The sequence below is a fragment of the Microcebus murinus genome, chromosome 5 (assembly GCF_040939455.1).
Source record: "Microcebus murinus isolate Inina chromosome 5, M.murinus_Inina_mat1.0, whole genome shotgun sequence".
NCBI lineage: Eukaryota > Metazoa > Chordata > Mammalia > Primates > Cheirogaleidae > Microcebus > Microcebus murinus.
This window is the reverse complement of record NC_134108.1, coordinates 43,609,459-43,634,920: the sequence shown is the minus strand read 5'-3', so window position 1 is coordinate 43,634,920 and position 25,462 is coordinate 43,609,459. Positions and strand designations below refer to the sequence as shown.

Sequence of the window (25,462 nt, the reverse complement as noted above, 5' to 3'; positions counted from 1 at the left end):
TAATATTCTGAAATAAAAAAGAAGAAAAATAAAATACTGTGCTAACTCAAAAAAAAAAAGTGCTTTATGCTGGCTTTTCTCAAAAAAAGGAAAAAAAAAATGTCATGAGGGCATGGCAAGTAATTCACCCAGTATGATCCAGTTGCTGCCCTTGAACATAGTCCAGGCCACATAGGATGAATTCAAAAAAGTGTCTCTTGGTCCCTAGAACCATCCTCAGAAATAATGGTAATAAGGCCTGACTCCTCAGCAGACCACTTCATATGTTATCTTGTTTACTTCCTACAGCAACCATATTAGGCATGTGTAATTGTTACAATTATACAGGTGAGAAAATTGAAATTCAGAGAGGTTACATATTATGCTTGCTCAAATTGCACTGTTAGTAAGGGTCAGACTCTCTTACATGAGCCCATGTTTGACTCACAGAATCATAATTTCAGTTGATTGACACATAAAGTCTTCCAATATGGAATCTAAACTGGGGCAAATTCTCAGTCTAAAAACCACACTTCAATTTAACAATTACATCATGCTAGGACATAAGAGGGATTAAAAGTGCAGACACAGGCTTTGTCCTAAAGTAACTTATAATTTAGTAAAACATATTAAAACAAATGTCTATAAACCTTACCTAGAAGAGTAAAATAGAGATTCAAGAATCACAGAAGTCCTAAAATGTGTAATGACTCTGTTCTTGAAAGCCACACATGCTAACGTCATCAATAAGCAGACCTATTCTTCCTTCATATTCTGGTTCAAATGTTCACCTTAAATACTTAGCAAATCTCCCTTGCTAGTGCTGAAGTAACCAAAAGGCAGGAGTAATGAATGAAAAGTCATCTTCGAGTTAACTTAGTGGGAGATAGATATCTGGGCCTATATAGAGAAGTCAGATCATTATTTAGAATGACACCTACAAAAGCACACAGACTGCTTGACAGTTTCTTGCACCACATACTCCTTTCACAGACTCTTGGAAAAAGACAAACAAACTTTATTTTACTTTCTTAGTACTTTGGCCTACGTACTTTCTTGGTAAGGGTCAAAGTTTCATAAAATTTAACAAAGTTTAATAAAGAAGGTGCTTTGAGCCCAGGAGTTTAAGACTGCAGTGAGCTGTGATCACAGTGAGATAAGCCTGTCTCAAATAAATAAATAAGAAGGAGTAAATTACTAAGTGTCTGTTAAAAGCATTCACCAAGTTTAAAAAAAAAAAAAAAACACTCTGAATTTAACTACAATGTCAACAGTTCTTTACAGTTCTTAGCAGCTAAATTCCATGAGTATAATATTTAAAGTCCCATTGGTGCATTTACTGCAGGGAACAAACAATTTCATTTATATGCAGCAAACATCAGACTACAAATGTATATGTTCATGAGTATGCAGTACAGCTTTTATTTACCCTTTTTTCGAGCAAAAAATCTTAGAAGGTTTGGTGGCTATTACCTTTTTTTTTAACTTTCAGAATGATGGTTACTGTGGTAACTGCAATCATTTGATAACTAATGATTTCCCAACCTTTAATTAATGTAGACAACACAAAACTTTTAATTTATTTTTATTATTTGGTGAAAACAAGAAATACAGTAGTGACATATTTTTCCTTCAAGCACATAGGAGAAGACAAAAGTACTAATGATCTTCATTTAGTTTGACAGAGCAATTCTACTAGTACTTACAACTGGTTAGGAACATAAATGTCAAGTACATTATTACTAGGGCAAGAAATACCAAGTAAGACAATAGAGTTATATATTTTCTTTTTGAGATTACTTTCACATGACGTAGCAACAAATCTTCAGACTATTTGAAGATGACATTATTCAAATTATATTTCTAAGAATATAGCTATATATGAACAGAGACCAGAACAAGCTAATATATTAGTGAATATTCACATTAGTCTTCATACAGCACAAGATACAAATTTGATATTTTTGCACATGTTCTCAATTGCAAGCAAAAAGGCCTGTAAACATCAATTTTGCCAGTAGGCTGAAATGGAGACAAGAATAGCATTTTACTTAAAAAAACATTGAAATATGGAGCATATACTATTAATCTTCCACATATATAAAGGTCACTCCCAGAATAATAGAGAGAAAACATCCAGACTTACATTTTTGTTTACAAAAATCTACTTGTGAATTCAAGGAATTAGGAAAAACTAGAGGAAAACCCTCCTCCAAGCATACTAAATCCCAACCCCTTTGATTCTCCCACCTCTACCCTGGGAAGTGCCTCAGAGGCCTCCCCTCCCTCCCCTGATCCTGCAGGGTTTCAGTCTTTGCTGTGGGCCTTTCCAAGCCCAATCCACGGCAGGCTCATTTCTGCTTCTAGACTTTTACTCAATTTCCCATCCTAGACCACCCTTTCCACCCATGGCTTGTGTCCAGACCTCCTAAACCCTCAGGGAGCTCAGGTCAAGCCTCCAAAACAGAAGAGGAAAGGGTAAGAGTGGATGGTCATCACCATCACACACACTCACAACTAAGATGGCCCTGACAGTGCCCTTGTCCTACCTCCTGGACCTTGTCCTGGAAATCCAAACGATGCCACCCATGCCTTTAAGCCCTAGGAGGAGGCTTGGGATCTCCCAAGATCCAGACTGCAGCCTGCTTGCTCATTTGTTAGGAAAGACACAGGGAAGGAAATACAGAAGCTAAGGACTGAGGGCTAAGAAAGCCAAGCAGTAGGATGGAGGCCCAAGAGACACCAGGTTGCTAATAATATAGTACAGAGGACAGGGGTGACCTGTAAAATGCTATCCAAGGGTCATTTCTAAGCAGTCAACAGCCCCAAAAAGAATTCTATGTTTAGAAAAGGAGAGTAAAGCTAAGTTTTCATTGCTTTAGCTCACATCCTGCTCAGGGCCTGTCCTGAATTCATCACTACAAGGCCCTTCTCTCTCCTCCCATATTCTCAAACTAAAGCTCAACAAACACACAGGTTTTGGTAGAATTACTAAGAAAAAAAGGCGAGGATGTCAAAATTAGCTTAAAAGAACAATGCCTATAACTAAACAATTAAACTATAGGTCTCTCTTTGAAACTTTCAGACCTTACTAAAGGAAGTAGGGCAGAGAAATGAGGACATTAAGAGATCCGGAGTCTATTTTAGGATACATTTGTCTCTTTAGACATAATCAAGGAGAGAGCAAATTAAACAAAAAGCCTGCTTTGCCAGTTTTGTTTTCTCTTTCTGAGCTGTAAATGCTTTGGAGGGAGGGAGAAAGGAAGGGACATAATAAGCCTCACATTCCTGAAATACTACTTCCTCAATGTGCCCATGTGGCAAGTAGATGCAAGAGGGGGAAAGAGGTTGCCCAGATCAAGAGTGGTTTGTTGGTTATGGGTCAGAAAGGCTAACTGCTGGCAGGGACTGTGTGTTGTGGGCATTGTCACCTAATGCCCAACCTGGTGGGGAACAGGAGTTTCCTGTGTGCTGCCTGGGAGCTTAAGTCCACAGATAGAGGAGGCAGACAATGGTGGCCTGAGCAAAGCTCAACGAGAAGGTGAGAGCAAGTAGGAATGGGCTATAGCACAGGCCTTCATACTCACCAGCAGCTGGTCACGATGCAGAATAACCAAACGTACAGGAAAACCAACATAATAACATACAACACTTCTCCTCTGTTACCTCATTTGGCCCAGCAGTCACCCACCAGTCACCAGCTTGTTCTACCAGATAACCAGCAAGGCAGATGGCACAGGTCCAGGAAGGCAGCTGGGATCTAGTTAGTGGTAGACTGGAATGTCCAATTAGGTTGATGGCTGGGTTGGGATATCAGTTTCATCTTGCAGTGGAGAAACTCAACATAAGTACATGGGTACCACGAGCACAGCCAGCATAAAGTACGAAGCCCAGCTAGTTATTTGTAAAGATAGATCAAGCTTCCTGTGGTAGAGAACCACTTAAAAACCTGGAAAAAGACCATGTCACAAACAGGGGCCAAGCCATGCAAAGAAAGGCAGTACTGTACAGTATATCTACAGCATCATGTACTTGGCATGAAAGCAGAAGACGTTGCACTTGGAACATGTTAATACGATGTAGAACAGCATGAAGGTTCAGAGGAGAAAGAACACAGGCATGTAAGCAACAATCTTTCAACTGATTACTGAAGATTCAGAAGAATCAAAGGACGAAATAATCCACAGTATTAAGAGAAAGAAGAGAGAAGACTGCATGCTGTTGGCCAAGCATAGGCCCAAGAGGAAGTGGTAAGGAAACTCGTGTAGAAGCTTCTCACAGGGCAGAGATTAGCCAGACTGGAATCTGAAGGACCTGGGGCTCTCCACTGGCTGCCTTGGTGGGCCTCTACGGGGCCCTTCACCCATCAGGTAGTATTGGAGGGGATTGGGCCACAAATCTCCTTTGATAATCTCTGCAATCCTGTCGAATTCTAGAAGGCTGTGGTCGGAGAACCAGTTGAAGAAACTGGGGATAGTGTTCCCTTCCCGGTTCCTGTGGATATGGGCCTGGGGGTCTTGGCCCCGGTGCCAGCGGATTGGAGTGGAAAGAGACACCACCCGGCCAGAGGATCTGCGCTCATATTCCTTGACCAGCCCCTCATTTCGGAAGTAGGGGTTGCTCTGAAAGATGAACTTGAATTTGCAGCCTGCTCTGGGGTGTTTAAGCTCCTCCACCTCCAAATTGATCATGTACCTCATCATGTCTTCATCTTGGCCACTGATCATAGGTGACAGCTGGGGGTGGTTTCGAAAGGCGGTGACCCAGAAACCTGGGATATTTTGGATAATGAAACTTCTGCGCTGCATATGGAGCCTTCGCATCCGGCCAAACTTGCGCTCCAGCTGAAGGAAGGCCCTGTCAGCTTGGGCATTCACGTTTGACAGCTCTTGATCGATGGCCTCCAGAGAGTCCATGCAGTTATTGATTTTCGGGCCCCTGGGCCGCGCCTCCTCTTTCACTCCTCCTACCGCCTTTTTTTCCTTCTGTGCCACCTTCTTTTCCTCCATCACTGCCCCTGCTTCTCCCTCCTTTTCCGCTGCCGCTGAGATGGCGCACTTTTTAGTCATCACTTCCTTGGCCTTCTTCCCAGGCATCATCTGAGACCCCAACCCCGCTGCGCCACAGGCTTCTAGAGCCTTCTGCTCGGCAGGGCCGCGGGGCTCTCCACGCTGACAGCCATTTTTCTGGCTGTCGTCAGCCGCCGCGGAGGCTGAGGCTGCTTCCAGGCTTTTTGTGGAAGGCGCCTTTCCAGCTTCAGTCGCTGCACCGCCGCGGCTCCCGGCAACTCGGATGCAGAATGCGAAGCCACACTCCACAGGCTCCCCGAGTGCACCTCCCCCCGCAGCGGTCTCCAAACTGCCCTCACCTGCATTCGCCATCGCCGGTGCCGCCTCGGTTTCCTCAGGCAGCCCCTGGCACTGGTTTAGGTCCGGATCTCCTGGGGCATGGTCGGCAGTGGCGAGACCGCCGGTTTTAGCGAGAGGGAGCTTGTTGCCTCCGTCTAGGCCGCTCATTTTGGGAGAAATCAGGCTAACGGTAGAAGGAACGTCCCTTATCTTCCGCAGCAGCCGCACTCTGCGGGATGCTGTAGCGCCACCCCTCTTTTCCACTCGGGCGGGTGCTGCCATGGCAACCGGTGATGTCAGCTCAGGAGCGTCTTACATCGCGCGAGAATTCGCTGAGCCAGTGCGGTGATTATGCTTATCAATCAAGCGTAATCCTTTGTCTTGTGACAAAATGTGAATTTAATCGGTCTGGAAAAGAAATTTGGCTTACATAAATGGATGTAGACCAGACTGAAACATGTGAGAACTTTGTTAATGTGGATTTGTAAGCTTCTTAATGAATTTCTAAGGCACCTAAGCTATTGTCTCTTAAAATATTTAAGGATTAGAAAGGTTAGTCATTGTCTATTCAAGTCAGTTAGCTGTAGCTGTTTCTCACAAACAGGAAAGTGGATTCACCAACTCACAGGCCTTTCTTCTTTAAGGTATGGATTCATGGCTATTACCAAAGAACTGAGATGCGCAGAGTGTGATTTTTTTTAGAGAGCCGTCAAATATGACTTAAGTGTGATAATTTTTAAAAATTGGGAGCAGCTGAAAGGGAAACGTCTTTCATACTAACAAGACATAATAAGGGATTATTTCAATTGCCTTACAGATTTTAAAGTTTATGTACTTTGGCTAATTTCTATGAAGCAATTGGACAATATTCCCTCCTCTTTTAACTATTATGAAAAGCAAAATGTTTCTCCTTATTTAAGAGGTGACTTAACACACGTACACAAATTTGTCCTTTAAACATTACTGAAAGAACTATGATCTCAATGGGTTTTCATTTCTAAAATGCACATTATATGTTGCTTTTCCTCAGGCTATAATCTTAATCTAAAAGTAGTTCCTGCTTCATAAATCCTGTGGGCATGAAGCCAGCAAATATTTGCCAAAATTTGTTCCTGTGGTAATTCGCTGCAGGAAAAAAGAAATAATCAGCTATTTGCAGGCACCTAAGCTATTGTCTCTTAAAATATTTACTTTAAAATAAAGGTTAGTTATTGTCTATTGGAGTTAGCTCATAGAATTCATTTGATAGTGACATCACTACTGTGTATTCGTTTTTTTGGAGAATAATAGTGTTAATCCCTAGAGAAAGGGAAGACCAAAGGGAAACTTAAATTTTGCATATTAATGCTTAACATCTTAAATTTATGTTAGAATAAACAATTATGGTTATAACTCCTTGTAATAGAAACTCCATTTTGAGCACCAGAGATTATGATCACTTTCAAAGAAGGGCACAGGCAATTTAGAGATAAAGGATTTAGAAAAACACAGCACAGATACTGAGACTTCTAGTAGACCTGGTTCAATTAAGTATGAAGCGCTGATGGAAAGACAGTGGCAGACAATACAGAGAAGCAGCCTGCGACACATGGTTTTTTTGTATGCTAGTCTCAAGGACACTGAAGGACAGTGTGTCCAGATTGCCTGCCAGCAAATCAGTTATCCCATGAAAACCTGATTTGCTCACAGAAAGCAATGATTTTTCTCTCCCTCTTTCCTCTTACTCTTAAAAAAATTCTCTTTATGCATTTGAGAGGTGAAGTCAATCATGTATTGACTTGGTAAACAAATAAAATGTGCTATAATTGACTTTTTGACTTTGTGTTATTCTTTGACATTGCTCTGCTTCATTTCTGTTCTTAAAGAATTGTTGCACTGTTGAAGTAATTCTCTTGGATTATATATAACCTGAACCAAGATGAAGAGAAGCAGCAAATGCATGAAAGTTCCTTTGCCATGCAGGGGGGAAAAAATATTTGCAATTATAAAACTATACAGAAAATTATGAAATTCCATGTGAAGTTTTTTCTCTTTATGTGTACCAAGATTTTTAAAAGATTTATATCTCTACTATTCAAAACATCCCTGTCTCTAGCTTTGATTATTCCTGTCACCTGAATGATTTTTCACTCATAAAAGCCTGCCCATTCTTTAAAACTCAGTTTAGGATAGATGCGGTGGCTCACACCTGTAACCCCAGAATTTTGGGAAGCCAAGGCAGGAGATCACTTGAGAACAGAAGTTTGAGACTAGCGTGGGCAACATAATAAGACCCCTTTTCTACAAAAAATAATGAGCAGGGCATGGTGGCATACACCTATAGTCCTAGCTACATGGCAGGCTGAGACAGGAAGATTGCCTGAGCCCAAGAGTTCAGGACTACAGTGAGCTATGATAACCCCACTGCACACCAGCCTTATAACAGAGGGAGACTCTGAATCTTAAAAAAAATAAAAATAAAAAAACACCTAAGTTCAGGTGTATACAAGATAGAAGAAACATTTATATAGGATAACGATGCCTCATTCCCCTTCAAAGTAGGTACCTTGGAACCTTATGCAGTTCTCCCAGCATCTCTTAACCTAACCCTTACATGTTCAACATTCTTAGTTGTTTGGCTTGTTGCAGCCATCCAGAACATGGATCACTTTCAACAGACTCTCAACCACCTTTGAAGCATCTGTGCCACATTTTCATTGAGGGCACTGCACTCATTGCATCGTCCAAAAGCCTGCTGAATCATCCGAATAGTTTCCACAGAGGAATGTTCAAGCTTAACGCAAACTTGATGCAGATTTGTTGCCCTACTCACTCAGTCATTTTGAATGTGATGGCCACACAGTACACATGCTCCTCACTCAACACAGTCTAGGGCCCCACTGACTAGTACAGTAAAGTTGTCTTTGTTCACACACGTGCATTCCAGTCCACTCTCCTTGGCTGCCTGGTTACATTGATGTCATGCAAACTGTTCTCCTTATATTAACAATGACTGGATACTTTCCAGACAGCCTCTATTAATTGGCAATTGTGTCTCTATGCATATCCAAACATAAAAAAGGTACAGTAAAAATATGGTATAATAATCTTATGGGACTAATGTGGTGTGTCATTGATCAAAATCTTGTTATAAGGTGATTGACTGTACTTATCTATCCTCTAATCTTTAACTTTCTTGGTTATTGCATGGTCAGTCTCCTCATCCCAATTGGATAATGATAGCTACATGGCAGCTTCTTCCTTAGCATCTACTGTAGTATAGTCCAGTGACTATCTCATAGAATGTTTTCATTAAACTTGATGATTTAAGTGAAATTTTGAATTTAAATGAAAATTTTAAAAACATTTACCAAAATGAATGTTAAGACTATGGCAGTCTTTCATTCTGAGTTGGGTCGATACACATTGTAGCTATGAGTCATATTTTAAAATTTTGCTCATTAGGATATAGGACATTTTTGTACACAATACAACCTGTTCTATTAGAAATTGACAATAAACCTCACTGCACCGAAAACGTACATCAGTAACTTATGACCCAGTGGAAAAATATTTATAGAAAATGCCATGAGAATCTATGAGGTAATTTTCATTTGCCAGGAGATAAGGAGTTTAAAAGAAGTTCAGACATAATTTAATACAGTCAAATAGGAATGGCTTTCCTTAAATATATAGTAAATATTGGAAAATGTATGAAATATCCCCTATTGATACTCTTTTGAACAGCAGTTTGTTTTTCAGAATGATATAGTTTCTGGTTATATATATTCATTATACTAACAAAATTTGCATAATGGCTACTAGTGGCTTAGGGGGAAAAAAAGTCCCAGAACACTCTTATAAATGGTGGTGGGACATTCTATAAAGAAATGTTATCATTAAAATTATTCAAGGCATAGGCCAGGTGCGGTGGCTCACATCTATAATCCCAGTATTTTGGGAGGCTGAGACAGGAGGATCGCTTGAGGCAAGGACCAGCCTGGGCAACATACCAAGACCCTGTCTCTACAAAAAATTAAAATTAAAAAATTAGCTGGGTTTGGTGGTGCAAGCCTGTAATCACAGCTACTCGGGAGGCTGAGGTGGGCTGATTGCTTGAGCCCAGGAGGCTGCAGTGAGCTACGATCAGTCGCTGGCAGGTTCTTCAGGAAATATTACAGAAGGCATGCTATTGTAAAAGATGACAACTCTGTGCAATTGCCCCTGAAGACCTTCCAGTGAAACAAGATGTAGAGGTGGAAGACAATGATATTAATGATCCTGAACCTGCATAAGCCTAGCCTGATCTGTGTATTTGTGTCTTAGTTTTTACCAAAAAGTTGTGAAAACTATAAAAACTAAAAAGTTAAAGTTAGAAAAAAGCTCATAGAATAAAGATATAAAGAAAGAAAATATCTTTTGTACAGCTGTGCAATGTGTTTTAAGCTAAGTGTTATTACAAAGGGGTGAAAAAGTTAAAAAAAAAAAAGTAAACGTTTATAAAGTTAAAAAGTTACAGTAAGCTAAGGTTAATTTATTATTGAGGAAAAATATTTTAAAATAAGCTTAGTGTAGCCTAAGTACACAGTGTTTATAAAGTCTACAACAGAATACAGTAATGTTCTAGGCCTTCACATTCACTCACTACTCACTGATTCACCCAGAGCAATCTCCAGTCCTGTAAGCTCCAATCATGGTAAGTATCCTATACATGTGTACCATCTTTTATCTTTTGTACTATATTTTTACTGTACTTTTTCTATGTTTAGATATGCTTAGTTACATGAACACTTACCATTGTGTTCCTATTGCCCACAGAATTCAGTACAGTAACATGTTGTACAGGCTTGCAGCCTAGGAGCAATAGGCTATACCATATAGCCTAGGTATGTAGCAGGCTATGCGATCTAAGTTTGTATAACTGCACTCTACAAAGTTGGCACAATGATGAAATTGCCTAACAATGCATTTCTCAGAACTTATCCCCATCAAGGGACAAATGACAGTAATGCTATGTTCTAGGCTTAAATAATAATTAATAGGTTTCTCATCTACATGAATGTTTACAGCTGGATAATTATTTAATATAGGGCACCGTGCCTTACATTGCAGGATGTCTAGCATCCCTAATGCCCTTAATGAATGCCAGTCACACCTCCATTCATTGTAATAATCAAAATTACTCTCCAAAATTTCCCAAACACCCCCTAGAGAGTGGTACACACACAGTATCTGTTACTGTAAATGCTTGGTATTCCCCTTCCTGGTCACTAGAGGGAGGAAGTGGTCTGCAAGATGATAATGTGATCCTAGTTTGCCTTTGAAGTTAAAGTTACTGTAAAGAAAATATTTACAGCAATTATAGACCATATGTTCACTAAAAGAATTATGGCATAGTTTTTCAACATAAATTTGGTACTTTATGTATTATTAAGAGTGAAACATAATCTTTATTCTAGGCTATCACTCTTACAAAATTAAAATTTTTTCAGTTTTCTGTAGTTGTGATGGCTTCCTGTGATAATACTTGGCAAAAGAAAATCTCATATGGCTCTGTTTTCCCCAATCTTCTGGGAAACCAGAAACAGGGTTCTGACCTGAAAACCTTAAACCTTTATAAGCTAGTTAAAGAAACACATTTTGAAATGAGTCAGATCTGGCTTCAAATCCCAGTTCTGATATTTACTAGCTGTTTGATTTGGGCAAATCACTTCACATCTCTAAGTCATAATTTCCTCATATATAAAATGAATATAATAAAACGTAATGGCCAGGTGTGGTGGCTCACGCCTGTAAATCCTAGCACTCTGGGAGGCCGAGGCAGGTGGATCACTCGAGATCAGGAATTCAATACCAGCCTGAGCAAGAGCAACACCCTGTCTCTACTAAAAATAGAAAGAAATTAATTGGCCAACTAAAAATATATGGAAAAAATTAGCCGGACAAGGTGGCGCATGCCTGTAGTCCCAGCTACTCTGGAGGCTGAGGCAGAAGGATTGCTTGAGCTCAGGAGTTTGAGGTTGCTGTGAGCTAGGCTGATGCCACGGCACTCTAGTCCAGGCAAACAGAGTGAGACTCTGTCTCAAAAAAAAAAAAAAAAAAAAACTTAATTTACAGGACTATCATAAAGATGAAATGAGATATCTATGAAGTGTTAATCACAATGAGCTTTCAACAAATAGAAGCTGACTTACTCATTTTTATCATTAGCTTTAGCTACATTAAACAGACAATATTGCAGACAGTAAAAAATCAATGTCAAATTCTATTATAAAACTGTAAGTATATAGAAGTTCAATAACAAAAGACATTCATGTAGAATGAAGCAACAAATGAAAGCTTTGTGGAAGAAAAGAAGAGTTGAATTGGTCCAGGTAGGATACGATTTTAATAATCTAAAACGTAAAACATTGGGACATAATACTTGTTCACCATTAGCTACTTCTGAAAGATCCTAGACATATGGTATTTCTAGTTGTTAGGGAACAAAAAAGTTTATTGCTAGAACTAAAGTGCCTCACTACCTTATTCAACATAATCACCACATAATCATCACTTTAAAGACTTATAAAACACCTTAAGAAAAAAATTAGCTTTGTGAAATATATGCTTTTAATATAAGATTTTAAGCAGACTTCCTTCCTCAAAGTCACATTCTAAGTGAGGAACAGAATCTGGATTTCAAACCAAGTTTGACCTCAAAATCTTTGCTTATAATGAATGGATCAATACATTCAGTTCACCAATACTGGATCAAGGCTGGAACACAGTGTCTGAAATCACATTCCAACTAAACATCTAACATGCTAAGAAATGTGAGATATAAAGATGAAAAAGACACAGTCTCTGCTCTGATAGACTTATAGTTTAGTAAAGAAGGCCTAAATACAAATAAATAGAAAGCAAAAATTTCTTGGGAAAAGAAAATTATCTGGAAAAATAGGGTACTGAAATAAAAGATGATTACATCTTATAACCACTCTATTTCTGGGAGCCATAAGGATATAAGTAAACAAGCCTATGCATGCCTTATATTCAGTGCCCAATGCTCCTCTTGAAATTACATTTACCTCACTGCTGATGAAATTGGAGAGGATATGCCAAAATTGACTCCAGATTAAACTCAGAGAAGTCTGGCCATTAGATAAAATGGCTGACTACAACAGCACCTAGACTACCATGTACCTGTTTTTAGAGCCACATAAACACAACTTTTAATTGTATTTATTGTCCTAAGTGAAATTAGAGTTCAGCAAAGAAGATGATATTTAAGTACTAAATGCCTGTTATAAGTAATCACTCTATTGACTAAATTAAACCTCAATAAATACACATTATCTGCATTTCTTACTTATAGCAACAGTTCTTTACATCTTAGCAGCCAGATTAATATTAAAATGATCTGGTCCATTCTGTTCTTCTGAGGGAAAGTACAACCAAACTATTTAATTCAGGCAGTAAATATCAAAAATCACCTTTTTAAAAATAGTAAAGTTATAATCTGATAGGATTTGGTTAACATACATAAATATAGTTAACATACATAAATATAAATAAAATCCCTTTCAAAAGCTATTCATGAATGGATTAGGAATAACTTTCAACTAAGACCAAGTTATTCATACTAGTAATTAGGATTTTAGATATATTTAATTGGCAAAATTAATTATAGGCTGCTGTGATATGGTGCAAGGTATCTTAGCTTGAAATAAGAAAGCTTAATTGAATGCAGCCTATGTTACTTACATCTTGGGTAATGTACTTCTGTTTGCCAAGCCTCTATTTCCTTATCCATTAAATGGAGATAGCAAAACAAAAACTATAGGATTACAAAATGAGAGGATACATGAAGTTCCTGATATAACTAGTAATTTGTTGAAATTATAAAGACAGAGATATGTACTTGAGTTGGATATCGAAAGTTCACATTGTGACTCCATGGGGCAGGGAACTCATTGTGATTAATAATATTGGTAAATGGGCTAAAATGAAAACTTAATTAGGAAACAGAATAAACTGGAGATGAAGCAGAAGCAGCAATAGAGTCTAGGGCAATGATTTCCAAATATTAGTTCACATGCATCAGAATCACCTGGCGCACTGGTTAAAATCTGGTTGCTAGGCCACACCTCCAGAGTTTCTGTTTCAGTAGGTCAGTTGTGGGATCTGAAAATCTGCATGTCTAACAAAATCCAGGTGGTTGATGCTGCTGGTCTGCAGACCACGCTCTGTGATCCACTGCTTTAGAGTAATAGCGAACAGTAGGTTGGAGCTGCAGAAGTCAAAGAGAAATGTCTTGTGAATTTTTTTTTTTTTTTTTTGAGACTCTGTAGCCCTGCTGGAGTGCAGTGGCATCATCATAAACTCACGGAGCTCAAGCCATCCTCCTGCCTCAGCCTCCCAAGGAGCTCAAACTGGAACACCACGCCTGGCTAACTTTTCCTTTTTTTTTTCCTAGAAACCAGGTCTCCTTCTTGCTCAGGCTGGTCTAGAACTCTGGACCTCAAGGTATTATCCTGCCTTGGCCTTCCAGAGTGCTAAGATTACAGGTGTGAGCAAACACACCTGGCCTCGTGAGCATCTCAATGTTCAGAAATGCAAAGGGAAGGTCAGAGACTCTTGAGAATGCTCCAGGGAGACTATCTTTAAGTATGTCAGTACTATTTACAGGACAATATGCCCTAAGCAGACTTCACTTCAGTGACCAGAGAATGACAGACTTCTTAGTTTGAAAGTTTAGAGAATCTTTAGAAAGACCAATTTTGACCCAGAAATGTGAAAGAAATGCTAAAAAATAACTCCAAGATTGGAATTATAAACAAAACTATGTGGGCAGGCACAGTGGCTCATGCCTGTAATCCTAGCACTCTGGAAGGCTGAGGTGGGAGGATCCCTTGAGGTCAGTTCTAGATCAGCCTGAGCAAGAGAAAAATTAGCCAGGCATAGTGGCACATGCATGTAGTCCCAGCATCCTGGGAGGCTGAGGCAGGAGCATCCCTTGAACCCAGGAGTTTGAGGTTGCAATGAGCTATGACGATGCCACTAGCACTCTACCCAAGGTCAGATTCTTGTCTTAAATAAATAAAATTATGCAACAGTAAGAACTAGCAAATAAGATTTTAAGTCAGCAACTTTTAACCACAGAGGAAGAGAAGCCAAAAAACTGGAGATGGGTAAATGGAGTTCTAGTTTAATTCTCAACATTTAAAAATTTATTTATTGAGATATAATTTACTTACAGTAAAATGTATGCATCTTAAGTATACAATTTGACAAGTTTTGACAAATGGATACACCTGCATTATCACCCAAATTAAGATACTGTGCACTACTATCACTCCCCCAAAAATTTTCACGAGCACAAAGTAGCAACATGTTTAATTTTTACGGATATTTTATATGCTTTGAGACATTTATCAGGAAGTCTAGAGCCACAGTGTCCTATATAATTAGGAATTTACTAGTAGCCACATTAAACAATGGAAAAAAACAAGAAAAATGAATTTTATTAATACATTTTATTTAACCCAATGTCATATTATCAACATGCAACCAGTATGAAAAAATTGAGATATTTTACATTCTTTTTCCCATAAGTCTTCAAAATCCAGTGTGCATTTTCCACTTACAGCAGATCTCAATCTACACTAGCCACATTTCAAGATTTCAATAGCCACTGGTGGCTAAAGGCTACTGTATTGGTCAGCACATGTCTAAAGTCTAACTCTATCTCCAGCATAATCATCACCTTAAAATATACAAAGTACATAAAAGATTATCCTAAACTAAGTAATGCTCTGTTAAAATGGCACATGAAACAATAAATGTTAAAGTATTTGGACCTTTTCTAATTACTAAATGAGAAATTTAGCTGTTACATAGAAATGGCTTTGCAAATCTTTTTGACATTTTTACAAATGCCTTGAAAACCATGTTCTTCTTTCCATTATCTCATTAAGATAATGAAACATCTTAGTACTAGGTTTTCTTTTTCCACATCTGACTTGTTCATTCTGTCATTCAATAACTATTTATCTGCTATGTGCAAAACTATGCTACGCAACACTATGTGATGCAGTGAGGGATATAAAGTACACACCATCTCCAATTTCACGAAGTTTCCAAACTAGTTAAGAGAGAGAGTGAAAATGTGAATATGTGAAAATATATCTCTATTTTATTTCACTGTATCACTCTGTGTCAATTACTTGTTTACATACCAGTCCTCCCCCAATTCTTTAACAATGAAGAGAAGGACTTTATCATCTTCCCAAGGCCTAACAGAACACCTTAATAAACATTTATGGAGTTCACGATAATGAAAAATTATGTATTATTTTCTAGAACAGAGGTCCCTACAAAGTACACAAAGAAATAGTTTATCTTCCCTATGCTAGACTATAAGGCAGAGGAGTTACCAAAGGCAGGCCTTGAAAGATTTGACAAAGGGTGGTAAGAAGTTTGAAGAAAATGATAAATTTTTACAGATGAAAAAGTATGGGAACAGAAGAGTACATCACATATGATAGGTATTCCCTGCATGTTTGCTTATTAAGTGCACAAGTGACTAAAGGGAAGAGCCTAAATGACTAAGAATATCATTTAGAGCTAGAAATGGAGGATTTGAGGACATGAAGGAGTGGTGATGCTACATAAGCTACGTGGGAAAAAGTGACATCTTGAGTAGGCAGCTGCAATTCTTAACATTTTAAAGCAAAATAACAGCAGTAACTACCCTCCGTACCTTGGAAGGTACAGAACTATATCCTATTTTCTTACCTTTGGGATAATGCCTATGGTGTCCATTTAACAACTTTAATAATTCCATAATCTGACATTAACTTGAACAATTTCATTCAAGCATATTTATAGGCAGGATGAGAAAAAAGAAATCTAGCAAAATTACATGCTTTTATTCTACCATCATGCATATAAAGGAAGACAAATATGCCAATGGTACACTTCCAATTTGTCAGAGTAAATTCACAGTATTTATGCAATTTAGGAACAAAGACACATCATTTACTAAGTTGTTACTGGGGCAAATTACCAAGTAAGACAATCAAACCACACACTTTTTTGTTGCTTATTTTTCCACAAAGACAACAATTTGAGAAGCCTAACAAAGACTGAGTTATTCAAACTATGGTTCTAAGAATATAGTTTAACAGAAAGAACAAGCTGAAAACTGTTACGAATATTCATGTCTCTATACTGTAAAGACTGTTATTCTTCTAAATTTTACCAACTGAAAGCAAAAGAAAGCTTGTATTGCTCAATTTTTGCAATAAGCAGAAACAGAAAATAAGATTTTACTAAATACTGGTAATAAGAAATAAGAGCACAGTATTAATCTTCCACATAAATTGGGTTACAGGTGTTCTCAAAGTCTGTTGTGATGGTCAGAGGCGGCATGGAGTGAGTCTGGGCACCCTGAGGAGTGAGTCTGGGCACCCTGAGCTGTGAGCAGGGGCAGGAAGAATGTCCCGTGATGCCCAAGGCTTTGAAGTGTAAGACAGTACTCTGCTGCCTACCCTCCCCAGCCTGTGTGCACTGGGAATGCTCACAGGATCCCTCCCCCTGCAGGCACAGGAGGTTGGAGGGTTCAGAGGCCAGGAGTACAACCCCCCAGGCTCCAACTAATACGTGCTATGTCACCATGGTCAGGCCAGCTCAGGAGGCTGAGCTGGGTCATCCCTACAGTTACCTCCTTTACTGAACCACAAGCTTGTGATTCCAGGCAACATGCACTGGACAATGCACCCAGGCTGGCTCAGCTACTCTGTAGTTGTGATGACAACTGTAGCAACCATTTACTCAGCACTTACTAAACACCCGGTGCTCTGCACACATTTACGTCATCTGCAGTCTGCACAAGATTTCATACTTAGCCACATTTTGCAGATGGCAATACTGAAGCTCAGAGAAGGTAAATGACAGCCCCCCTCCAAAAAAAACAAGAGAGAAAACACTCAAAGTTGCATTGTGTTTCTTTTAAAGAACCTTCATCTAGACAATGTTTTTAATACTCAAACCCCCTTTAATTCTATAGCAATCCTGAGAAGTATTTCTCCTCCCATCACCATTGATGAGTAAATACCCCTTTCTTGAAGGTTCTTAGCCCAGTCTTCACTTTAGACCCAATTTTTACCTGGCTTATTTCTGCCTCTAGCCGTTAGTTTTCCCCCTCCTTAAGGAATTCATCATAATCTCTTCAGTTCTTCCACCCGTTATAAACTAGATCTCATCTTTTATTCCATCTAGATCTCTATCCCTTTAAACCCTCTAGGAGTTGCTTTAGGCTAGGGAGCTGGAAAGAGAGCATAGGGGGACAAAAGGAGCTTTTAACAGTCTACTTTACAGGATAACCTTTCTGTCTCTGGAAACCATACTTGAAATAAACCAAAAAGCTTGCTTTTGCAGAGGTTTCTAAGCTATCACTTTTTTCTTTTTCTTTCTTTTATGAGATAGGAGGAAAAGAAGAAACGGGGTAGAGAGGGATCTTGGCAGGTGGGCATAGTCAGTAGCAGATAGTAAAAGGTGACCAGAAGTACAGGAACAGCAATAGAGTAACATAAATCACGTAGAACAAGTGGCCCACTGCTGCTCTCCCTTAACATGTCATAAATACTTAGTAATGTCCACAGGCCATGTGTCTGTACAAGCAAAAGGCAGCAGAATGGATACAATGGGCTCCTAGATAAAGCCGGGCATCCAGGTAATAGTAACCAGACCAGAGGCCCTGGGAACCAACACAAGCAGTACAGATAAAGGCAGTACAATATACAGCATTATTTGCTTGGCTTAGAAGTGTTGTGGACCATGGCCACACAGCACGTGACAGTAATGCAGAACAGCATGAAGACCTTGTGGAGAAGAATGTCCATGACTGTAAATCTTGAGGCTGAGAAAACTGAATAACCAGGAGAGAGACTGCAGAAAGGTCAGCCAAAAACAAAAAAAAGTAGAAGGCATACCCATTGTTGTTGCCCAAGCACAGGTCTATCAGGTGGTGACAGGGGACCTTGTGCAGTGTTCTCAAGGACAGATGTTAACCAGACTGGAACCCAAAGGGCCTGGGTATCTCCACTGGCTCCCTTATTGGGCGACGTCTGGGTCTACGGACTCCTTCACGCAACAGGTAGTACTGCAGTGGATTTGGCCACAGGTCCTCTTTGATAATCTCAGCAATTCTATCAGACTCTGGAAGGCTGTGGTCTGAAAACCAGGTGAAGAAGCTGCAGACGAGGTCTTGGTTTCTGCGAATGAAGGACTGGGGTTCATGTCCCCTGCGCCATATGATTGGGGTGGAAAGAGACACCACTCGGCCGGAGGATCTGACCTCATATTCCTTGACGATCAGCTTGTTTCTGAAGTAGGGGTTTCTTCGAAAGAAGAACTTGAACTTGCAGCCAGTCCTAGGGTGTCTGAGTTCCTTCACCTCCAAATTGGTTATGTACCTTAACATCTCTGCATCTTGGCCCCTAATCATGGGAGACAACTGGGGGTGGTTCCGAAAGGCAGTCATCCAGAAGCCCGGGATGTTCTGAATGATATAGTTCCTCCGCTCCAGGTAGTGTCGACGCATCCGCCCAAACTTGTGCTCCAGCTGCTGGAAGGCCCTGTCAGCCTGAGCATTCACAGTGTCCAGTTCCAGTTGGATGGCCTCCAGAGGGTCCATGCGGAGAGCCACATTCAGAGGCCAGGGCCCTGCCTCCTCCTTCACCTCTCCTACCACTCTGTTTTCCTCCACCACTTCTATTTCTTCACCTACTGGCTTCTCCTCCACCTCCATTGGATCTTCTGCCACCTCGTTCTCCTTCACTCCTTCTACCTCCACCACCTCAGCCCTGCCCTCGTCATCCATTGCTACTGGGAGGGTGGCGCACTCTTCGGACTTCACATCCTCCTCCTTCGCGCCCAGGATCACCTCAGACCACAGCCTCTCCGCACCACAGGTTTTTAGGGCCTTTCCTCCATCTTGAAAGCCGTTTTTCATGCTGTTTTCAGCTGCCGCCAACACGGAGGCTGCTTCCAGGACCTCTGTGGGAGGCAGAGCCTCTTCCTGCCCAGCTCCGACAGCTACACGACTGCCACCGCCACCGACTCGGACCTGAGGAGTAGGGCCACTGTCAGCGGGATCCCGGGGTACGCCCCCCTCCCCTAAAAGCTGGAGCGACGGGAACGCGACGGCCTCCAAGCTTCCCTCACCCGTCTCGGCCATCACCTGTGATGCCTCGGTTTCGTCGCGGAGGCTCAGGCACTGGTGTGGGTCCAGACCTCCTGGGACATGGTCGGAACCGGTGAGGCTGCGGGTTTGGGAGAGAGGGGTCCTCTCGACCCCACCCAGGCCGCTCATATTGGTATCCGGCCGACTGGAGGATAACGTTTGTTTTCCTCACAGAAGCCGCCCCTGAGGTAACCGCCGCTCGCACCGCTCGCACCGCCCACTCTCCAGTCTCGCGAGCGTCTCCGTGGCGGTGACGTCAGGACTGCAAATCTCACCGTATCGCGAGAACTCGCTGCGTTTGCGGACTGCGTCTGCTGCTGCGTGCCGGTTAAGGGTATTTTCTTAGTTTTAGTTTTGTGATTTTAACCAGCAGCAACGGTAATTTTACCTACATAAATAAATGTAGGTCGTCCTCAGAGACTAAAGGCATTGACGACCCTCCTTGCAATCTATCTGGAAACTGCTCCCAGCGTGTAGACTGGAGCAATTGTAGGGATCGCAGTCCTAACACTGCCTACTGTCCAGTGTCTGAAAAATGTTTTTCTGGTTTTCAATATTTTGAGGCAGGGAAATCAATTATTTCCTCTTACTGCATATGGCTAGGATCAAAAGTCATCTCTTTATTTTGAACTAAGATGCATACCAAAATGTTTCCCTTAAGTAAAAGTGGCATGAAAATATTCTAGCCTCTACCGTTACTGGGAGAAAAAGCTACTCAGGAGCTTTTTACCACTAAAGTGATGTATATTATTCATTGCTGATCCTCAATTTATAATATGCATAAAAGTTTGTGCTGCATGAAATTGACAGGAATTAAGCCGGTATCAATTTGCTAAATTTTGTTACCTGCCCCCTGGATTTGTTATCGTGGATTATCCAGGTTGGCCCTATGAAATTGCAACAGTCCTTATAAGAAGGAGGCAGGAGTGTCAGAAGATGTGATGACCAAAGCAGAGGTGAGAGAGAGAAAGAAGGGAGGGAGAGAGGCAAGACAGGTGATGCGTTGCTGGCTTTCAAGATAGAGGAAGGATCTGGGATCCTAGGAATGAAGGCAGCCTCTAGAAGTCGCAAAGGTGAAGCAATGGGATCTCCCTGAGGGCCTCCAAAGGAATTCAGCCCTGCCAACACTTTGATTTTATGACCTCTATAGACCTCTCGAGCTGTAAAATAATACATGTGTGTCTTTTTCAGCTATTAAGTTTGTGATAGTTTATTACAGAAGCACCATGACACCACATCTTTGGTTAAGGTTTGGTTGTATCTATGCCTGCCTCAAGTTCTAACACCAGCACCTTCAGCCATTGCTTCCCTTGCAGGCCTGCTCAACAGCTGTGACTTATCACAGCTTGATCTCTGAGTAATGAGACCAGAAATATACCTAGGGAATAACACAGAAAGACAAAATTAAAGCTCAAACTACCACCAAAAAAATATTTGAGAACACTATGAACTGCAGGAAGATAAGGTCAGGGTTTTGTTTACCTCTGTTTATCTAGTGCCTTGCACAGTATTCCATAGATTTATTAAAGTGTTAAATAAAAGAGCAAATTAACAAAATACAGTTTCTCCTGCTTGCAGCTTGGGGCTTTAAGAAGAGAAGTGAGGGGCTTGTGTATTGTCACCCTACTCTCCTCCCTATCTGCCACTGATAAACTAGAGGGCTGCTCTCCTGTATACAGTAACAAAATCCTAGTCAGGAGAATGAATATCTATATGTGGGTCCAAGCCCCTACAAGCACAGGAAAACCACTAAGAAAACGATTTTGTTTTACAAATAATTTACATTTGTGTGGTCACAAACAAACTCTGAAAAGATCAACATATTTAGGTGAGTTTACATAGCCAAGCCTCAAACTACCAGCACTGTATTTCTAATTCTTTCTGGACAAGCCAAGGTAATGAGTCTAGGACTTACTTCATTTCTCTCTACAAGAAAAGGATATAGGATTCATTTCTCTCTACAAGAATGGACCCTGTAATGCATGGCTAGAATTACTTTTGGTACAGAAAAGAATGAATAATGGAACTTTCCACAAGGACTGGTTCTTTCTAATTGCCATGAAATCATTTTCTATCTTGGAACTGGAATAATTTAATTTGGCCTAAAGTGGAGACTTTTATTACTCCAATATGCCTTCTATTTTTAAGCAGAAATGAGTCCCAGGCTTTGACCAATCTTAGATCTGGCTCTATTTGTCAAAGTTGCCATTATGTAATTAGTATAATTAGCACTGTTACTGATAATGCTGGGAAAGGCTCCAGTTACAGCTGGTATATGTAAATGTAATCAGAACTCCTCTGAATATAATTTCCCCAGATAGCATTGAAACATTTTGGAGAAACTCTTCCTTCTCTTCTTTCCAGTATATTTGGAAAGTTGTAATAAGGAATATTTGATTAAATATTTAGAGAAAATGAGGAAACACTTAAATTTCTGCTTTTAATTATCTGAAAATCACATTGAAGAAGTGATTGTAACTCTTTGTTACAAGTAATAGAGAGCCCAGGTTATGACTGTTTTTGGAGAAGTGCTCAGAAGGGCCAATGAAGGGCAAAGATTTTAGAGAGAAAAGAAAATATGCATACTCTATGCCTTATCTTTGCTTGGAAGAAGGAACTCCCTAGGATTTCAACCTGTGCCAAGGCTCATGTGCTCAGGAAGTTATTCTGCCAGGGAGACAAAAAAATAGTGGCTGCTATTTGATACAGAATATTGTACTTATGATAGGGCTATTACTTGTGGAACTTTTTGTTTATCTTTTTGTATCTTAAAGTCTTAAAAAGGATATGTCTCTTTTACATGACATGGGTTATCTTGCTATCTGAGCATTCTCTCTCTAGACAGAAATTACCCATTCTCTAAGACTCCCCAGAAACCTGTCTTGCTTCAGAATGTGCTTAGGCATTTTACATGCATTAAATTGTCAAATTTCACAAAAGAGGGAACAGTAATTTTGAGAGATTAACTAACTTTACCAAGGCCATACATATATAGTAACTGCTAGATTTTTTCTCCCTTCTTTTGGATACAGCTTTCCTTAACCACGATATGACTTCTGATATTCCTCACCTGAATTCCTATAACTCTTTTATGAGCTGTGCCATTGCAATTTAGCACTTAATTATACTTTTCATCCAGGTGATTCACATTGTTTCCTACTTGTCAATCTCATCATCCCAGCATTCTGGCATCATCCCATAGGATAACAGCACAGTTGCTGCTGCTTTTACATTTACTCAGCATAGCATGAAGCTCAATTTTTGTTGTTTCTTAATGATATTTGTTGATTTTAATAAAATAAAACCTTAAATAATCTTACAAAAACTAATAATGTGTCTATACTGGCATTATATTTTATTTGAAGAGGGAATATATTTTGGCCATGCTTCATATATTAGCTTTTTGCACTTTGGAATATAGGACACAATGATACATGACAGAGCATTTCTGAGGCAATTGGCATCAAACCTCACTACGCAAATTACAGTTGAATCTTTTCTAATATGGTCCTAGGGGTAAACATCTTCAGAAAACTATGAAATTTTCTCTACCACATGATTCTTCAGGAATGATTTCTCAGGTGGCAAGGAGTTTAGAAGAAGTTCAGACATTTTTGTTTTGCAGAAAGATATTTTCTGATTATAATTAATGATAGCTTTCTCTTATAGCTTCTGATGGACCAGCCACTATTATAAATATATCATATCATATGTTATATCATATTATATCACTTAGTTCTCATAAAAGCCCTCTGAGGTAATGCTATTATGATCCTCATTTTACTAATTGGAGAACTGAGGCAAAGAGACAGTCATTTACCCAAAATGACATAGAAAGGGATAGACCTGTGATTTGAACCCAGGAAAGTGGTCTCAAGAGCCTGTGCTCTCTGAACAAAATGTAAAGTCATTTTAAAATAAGAGTATAAAATCCCCCTTACTTAATGTTAAATTGATACACAATTTTTTCTCTCCTCCCTCTTTCGCCTATCCACAAGCATATTTATATTTGTTAGAAAGTACCCAAGTATTTGCTTCCTGTTTAGAGGAAAATCAGTTATCCATGATCCCAAATTCAGTATTTACTTAACCCTATCAGACCAGACCAAATGCCACCTTTTTGTAACAGATATTTTCTAAAACAGTCTTTATTTTCCTGAAATGAAATTCATAGATAATATAACCCACCTATATGCATAAACAGGAAAAAATCAATATAATGACAACTCTATAAAAGAGAAATAAAAGTAATTTATAGTAATAGCTTTTAATATGTAAAGGCATTAACATGCCTACACTGTAAGAAATGGCAAAGTAGTTAGAAAGTTACACCTGTTAATCACCATGGATGGAGACTGATACAGGTGTGATACAGGTGTGTTTTATTTGTGGTTCAAATACCTTGGTGATAAGATTTTCTGAAATGGTGAACAAATCTAGGTTAAGTTCTGGAAAAGAAAAAAGAACGCTCCCCTTAATAACATGCTACTGTATTTCTTCGATTGTAAGAAATACATTTTCACACTTCTGAATCAGGATGTGTCTTACAAGCACTCTCAGCCAGGTGTCAGTCATGACATCATTGCCCATTGTCACTGCCTAAGCATGTGCAAACTTGATTATTGTTACCGATTTCATTTCTGAACAATTTAAAGACCATCTGAAGAAGGGATATGAATGCTGGTTGTTGTCTGAAAACTTTCCCACGTATGTTTGGGAGGCTAAAAAAAATGCCAGCAACAAAACTTACATAATTGATGTCAGTGGTTTGGCAGAAAATCCTAGCTACAAGAACTGAGCACTGATTTAGGAAATATAGCATCATCAGGACACTTGATAACAGAGAGGATGATATTGTTTGTAAAAAAACATGGATATTGACAACTCTGAGTCAAAAACTATTTCAGTAAATTTTCTGAATAGGTAGAAGTTTAACAATGTATTTTGCTTTTGTTTCTCCTTTTATATATGCCCAAGTGTGATAAATTTTATTTCTGTTTAAATATGTCTAAAAGAGCTCTTAAGCAAAGATAAAATAATAATTATGTATAAGATGCATTGTGTCATAGTTTAATTGGCAGTGTCTTTCTTTCTTGATGATATTTAAATAATTCTATGTTTTACAATTGATGTCAAATTAGATAAAATAGCATAGTTTCCTTCCTGGAAAATTTATTTCACATTAAAACAGTGTAAACATAGTTTTTTTATATGTAAAATGATGTTAAATTTTAGGCTGAGGTAAATATAAATAGGTTTTTCCTCTTGAAAGTAGGGCAATATTTTTTAGGGGAATTCCCTTGGATAGCATGACGTCTAGCATCCCCGACCTTGCCTAATGAAGTAATACTTTCCATTCCTTGTAATTATTAAAATGCATAACCACAAATTTCCAAGGGATCCTTAAGAAAGGTAGAGGTCCTTAAAGAAGGTGGAGCTCCTGCTGAGAATCTTACTTTTAAATGTTTGCTACGTACGGTATTTCCACCAATTCTCACCAGAGGGAGCACCTGTCTTTAAGAAAGTGATGTGTCTTGTCTATCGTGGAAGGACTGTGGAATGGTGTTTCACTGTAAGTAAAATACATCATTTGTATTGTAATTATGTGTATTTATATTGTAATTTAAATTGAATCATAATCTTTTATCCCCACTAAGCTGTAATTATTACAAAATAGTTTCCTCAGTCAGGCTTAGATTTGTTATGATGGCTTCTAATAATCAAATTGGGCTAAAGTATCTCATGTGAGCCTGCCTACAAGGTCCCCACCCAGTCAGGAACCTGGTTTCAATTTCCAGGTCTGCCACTCATCCCCTGTTTGACCTGGACTAGTCACTTCGTCTCTCTGGTTGACAATTTCCTCACATGTAAAACTGAGATTATAATACATACCTGTTCAGGCCTATTATGAAAATGAAATAAGATA

At 39.4% G+C, this 25,462-nt stretch overlaps 2 protein-coding genes across 3 annotated transcripts; both read right to left on the bottom strand.

The window, feature by feature from the left end:
- Window positions 1-1,548: 1,548 nt before the first annotated feature.
- Window positions 1,549-19,623, bottom strand: TSPYL4 (TSPY like 4). The gene is made up of 3 exons (XM_076003041.1): window positions 19,534-19,623; window positions 13,399-13,578; window positions 1,549-5,735 (listed from the first exon to the last, which is right to left on the bottom strand). The coding sequence occupies exon 3, from the start codon at window positions 5,607-5,609 to the stop codon at window positions 4,269-4,271; it is 1,341 nt and encodes a 446-aa protein (XP_075859156.1). The 5' UTR covers window positions 5,610-5,735; window positions 13,399-13,578; window positions 19,534-19,623; the 3' UTR covers window positions 1,549-4,268.
- Window positions 14,806-19,767, bottom strand: TSPYL1 (TSPY like 1). Of its 2 annotated transcripts, XM_012753154.3 has the most exons (2): window positions 19,534-19,767; window positions 14,806-19,419 (listed from the first exon to the last, which is right to left on the bottom strand). In XM_012753154.3, the coding sequence occupies exons 1-2, from the start codon at window positions 19,663-19,665 to the stop codon at window positions 18,358-18,360; spliced, it is 1,194 nt and encodes a 397-aa protein (XP_012608608.2). In that variant the 5' UTR covers window positions 19,666-19,767; the 3' UTR covers window positions 14,806-18,357. The 2 variants fall into 2 exon arrangements, with proteins under 2 accessions (XP_012608608.2, XP_075859157.1); XM_076003042.1 differs by having other exon boundaries at window positions 14,806-19,767.
- Between the last annotated feature and the right edge of the window lie 5,695 nt (window positions 19,768-25,462).

Bases quoted from the DNA above. Each gene is read 5' to 3' on its own strand.
- TSPYL4 (XM_076003041.1), bottom strand. From the start codon at position 5,609: ATGGCAGCACCCGCCCGAGTGGAAAAGAGGGGTGGCGCTACAGCATCC.
- TSPYL1 (XM_076003042.1), bottom strand. From the start codon at position 19,665: ATGAGCGGCCTGGGTGGGGTCGAGAGGACCCCTCTCTCCCAAACCCGC.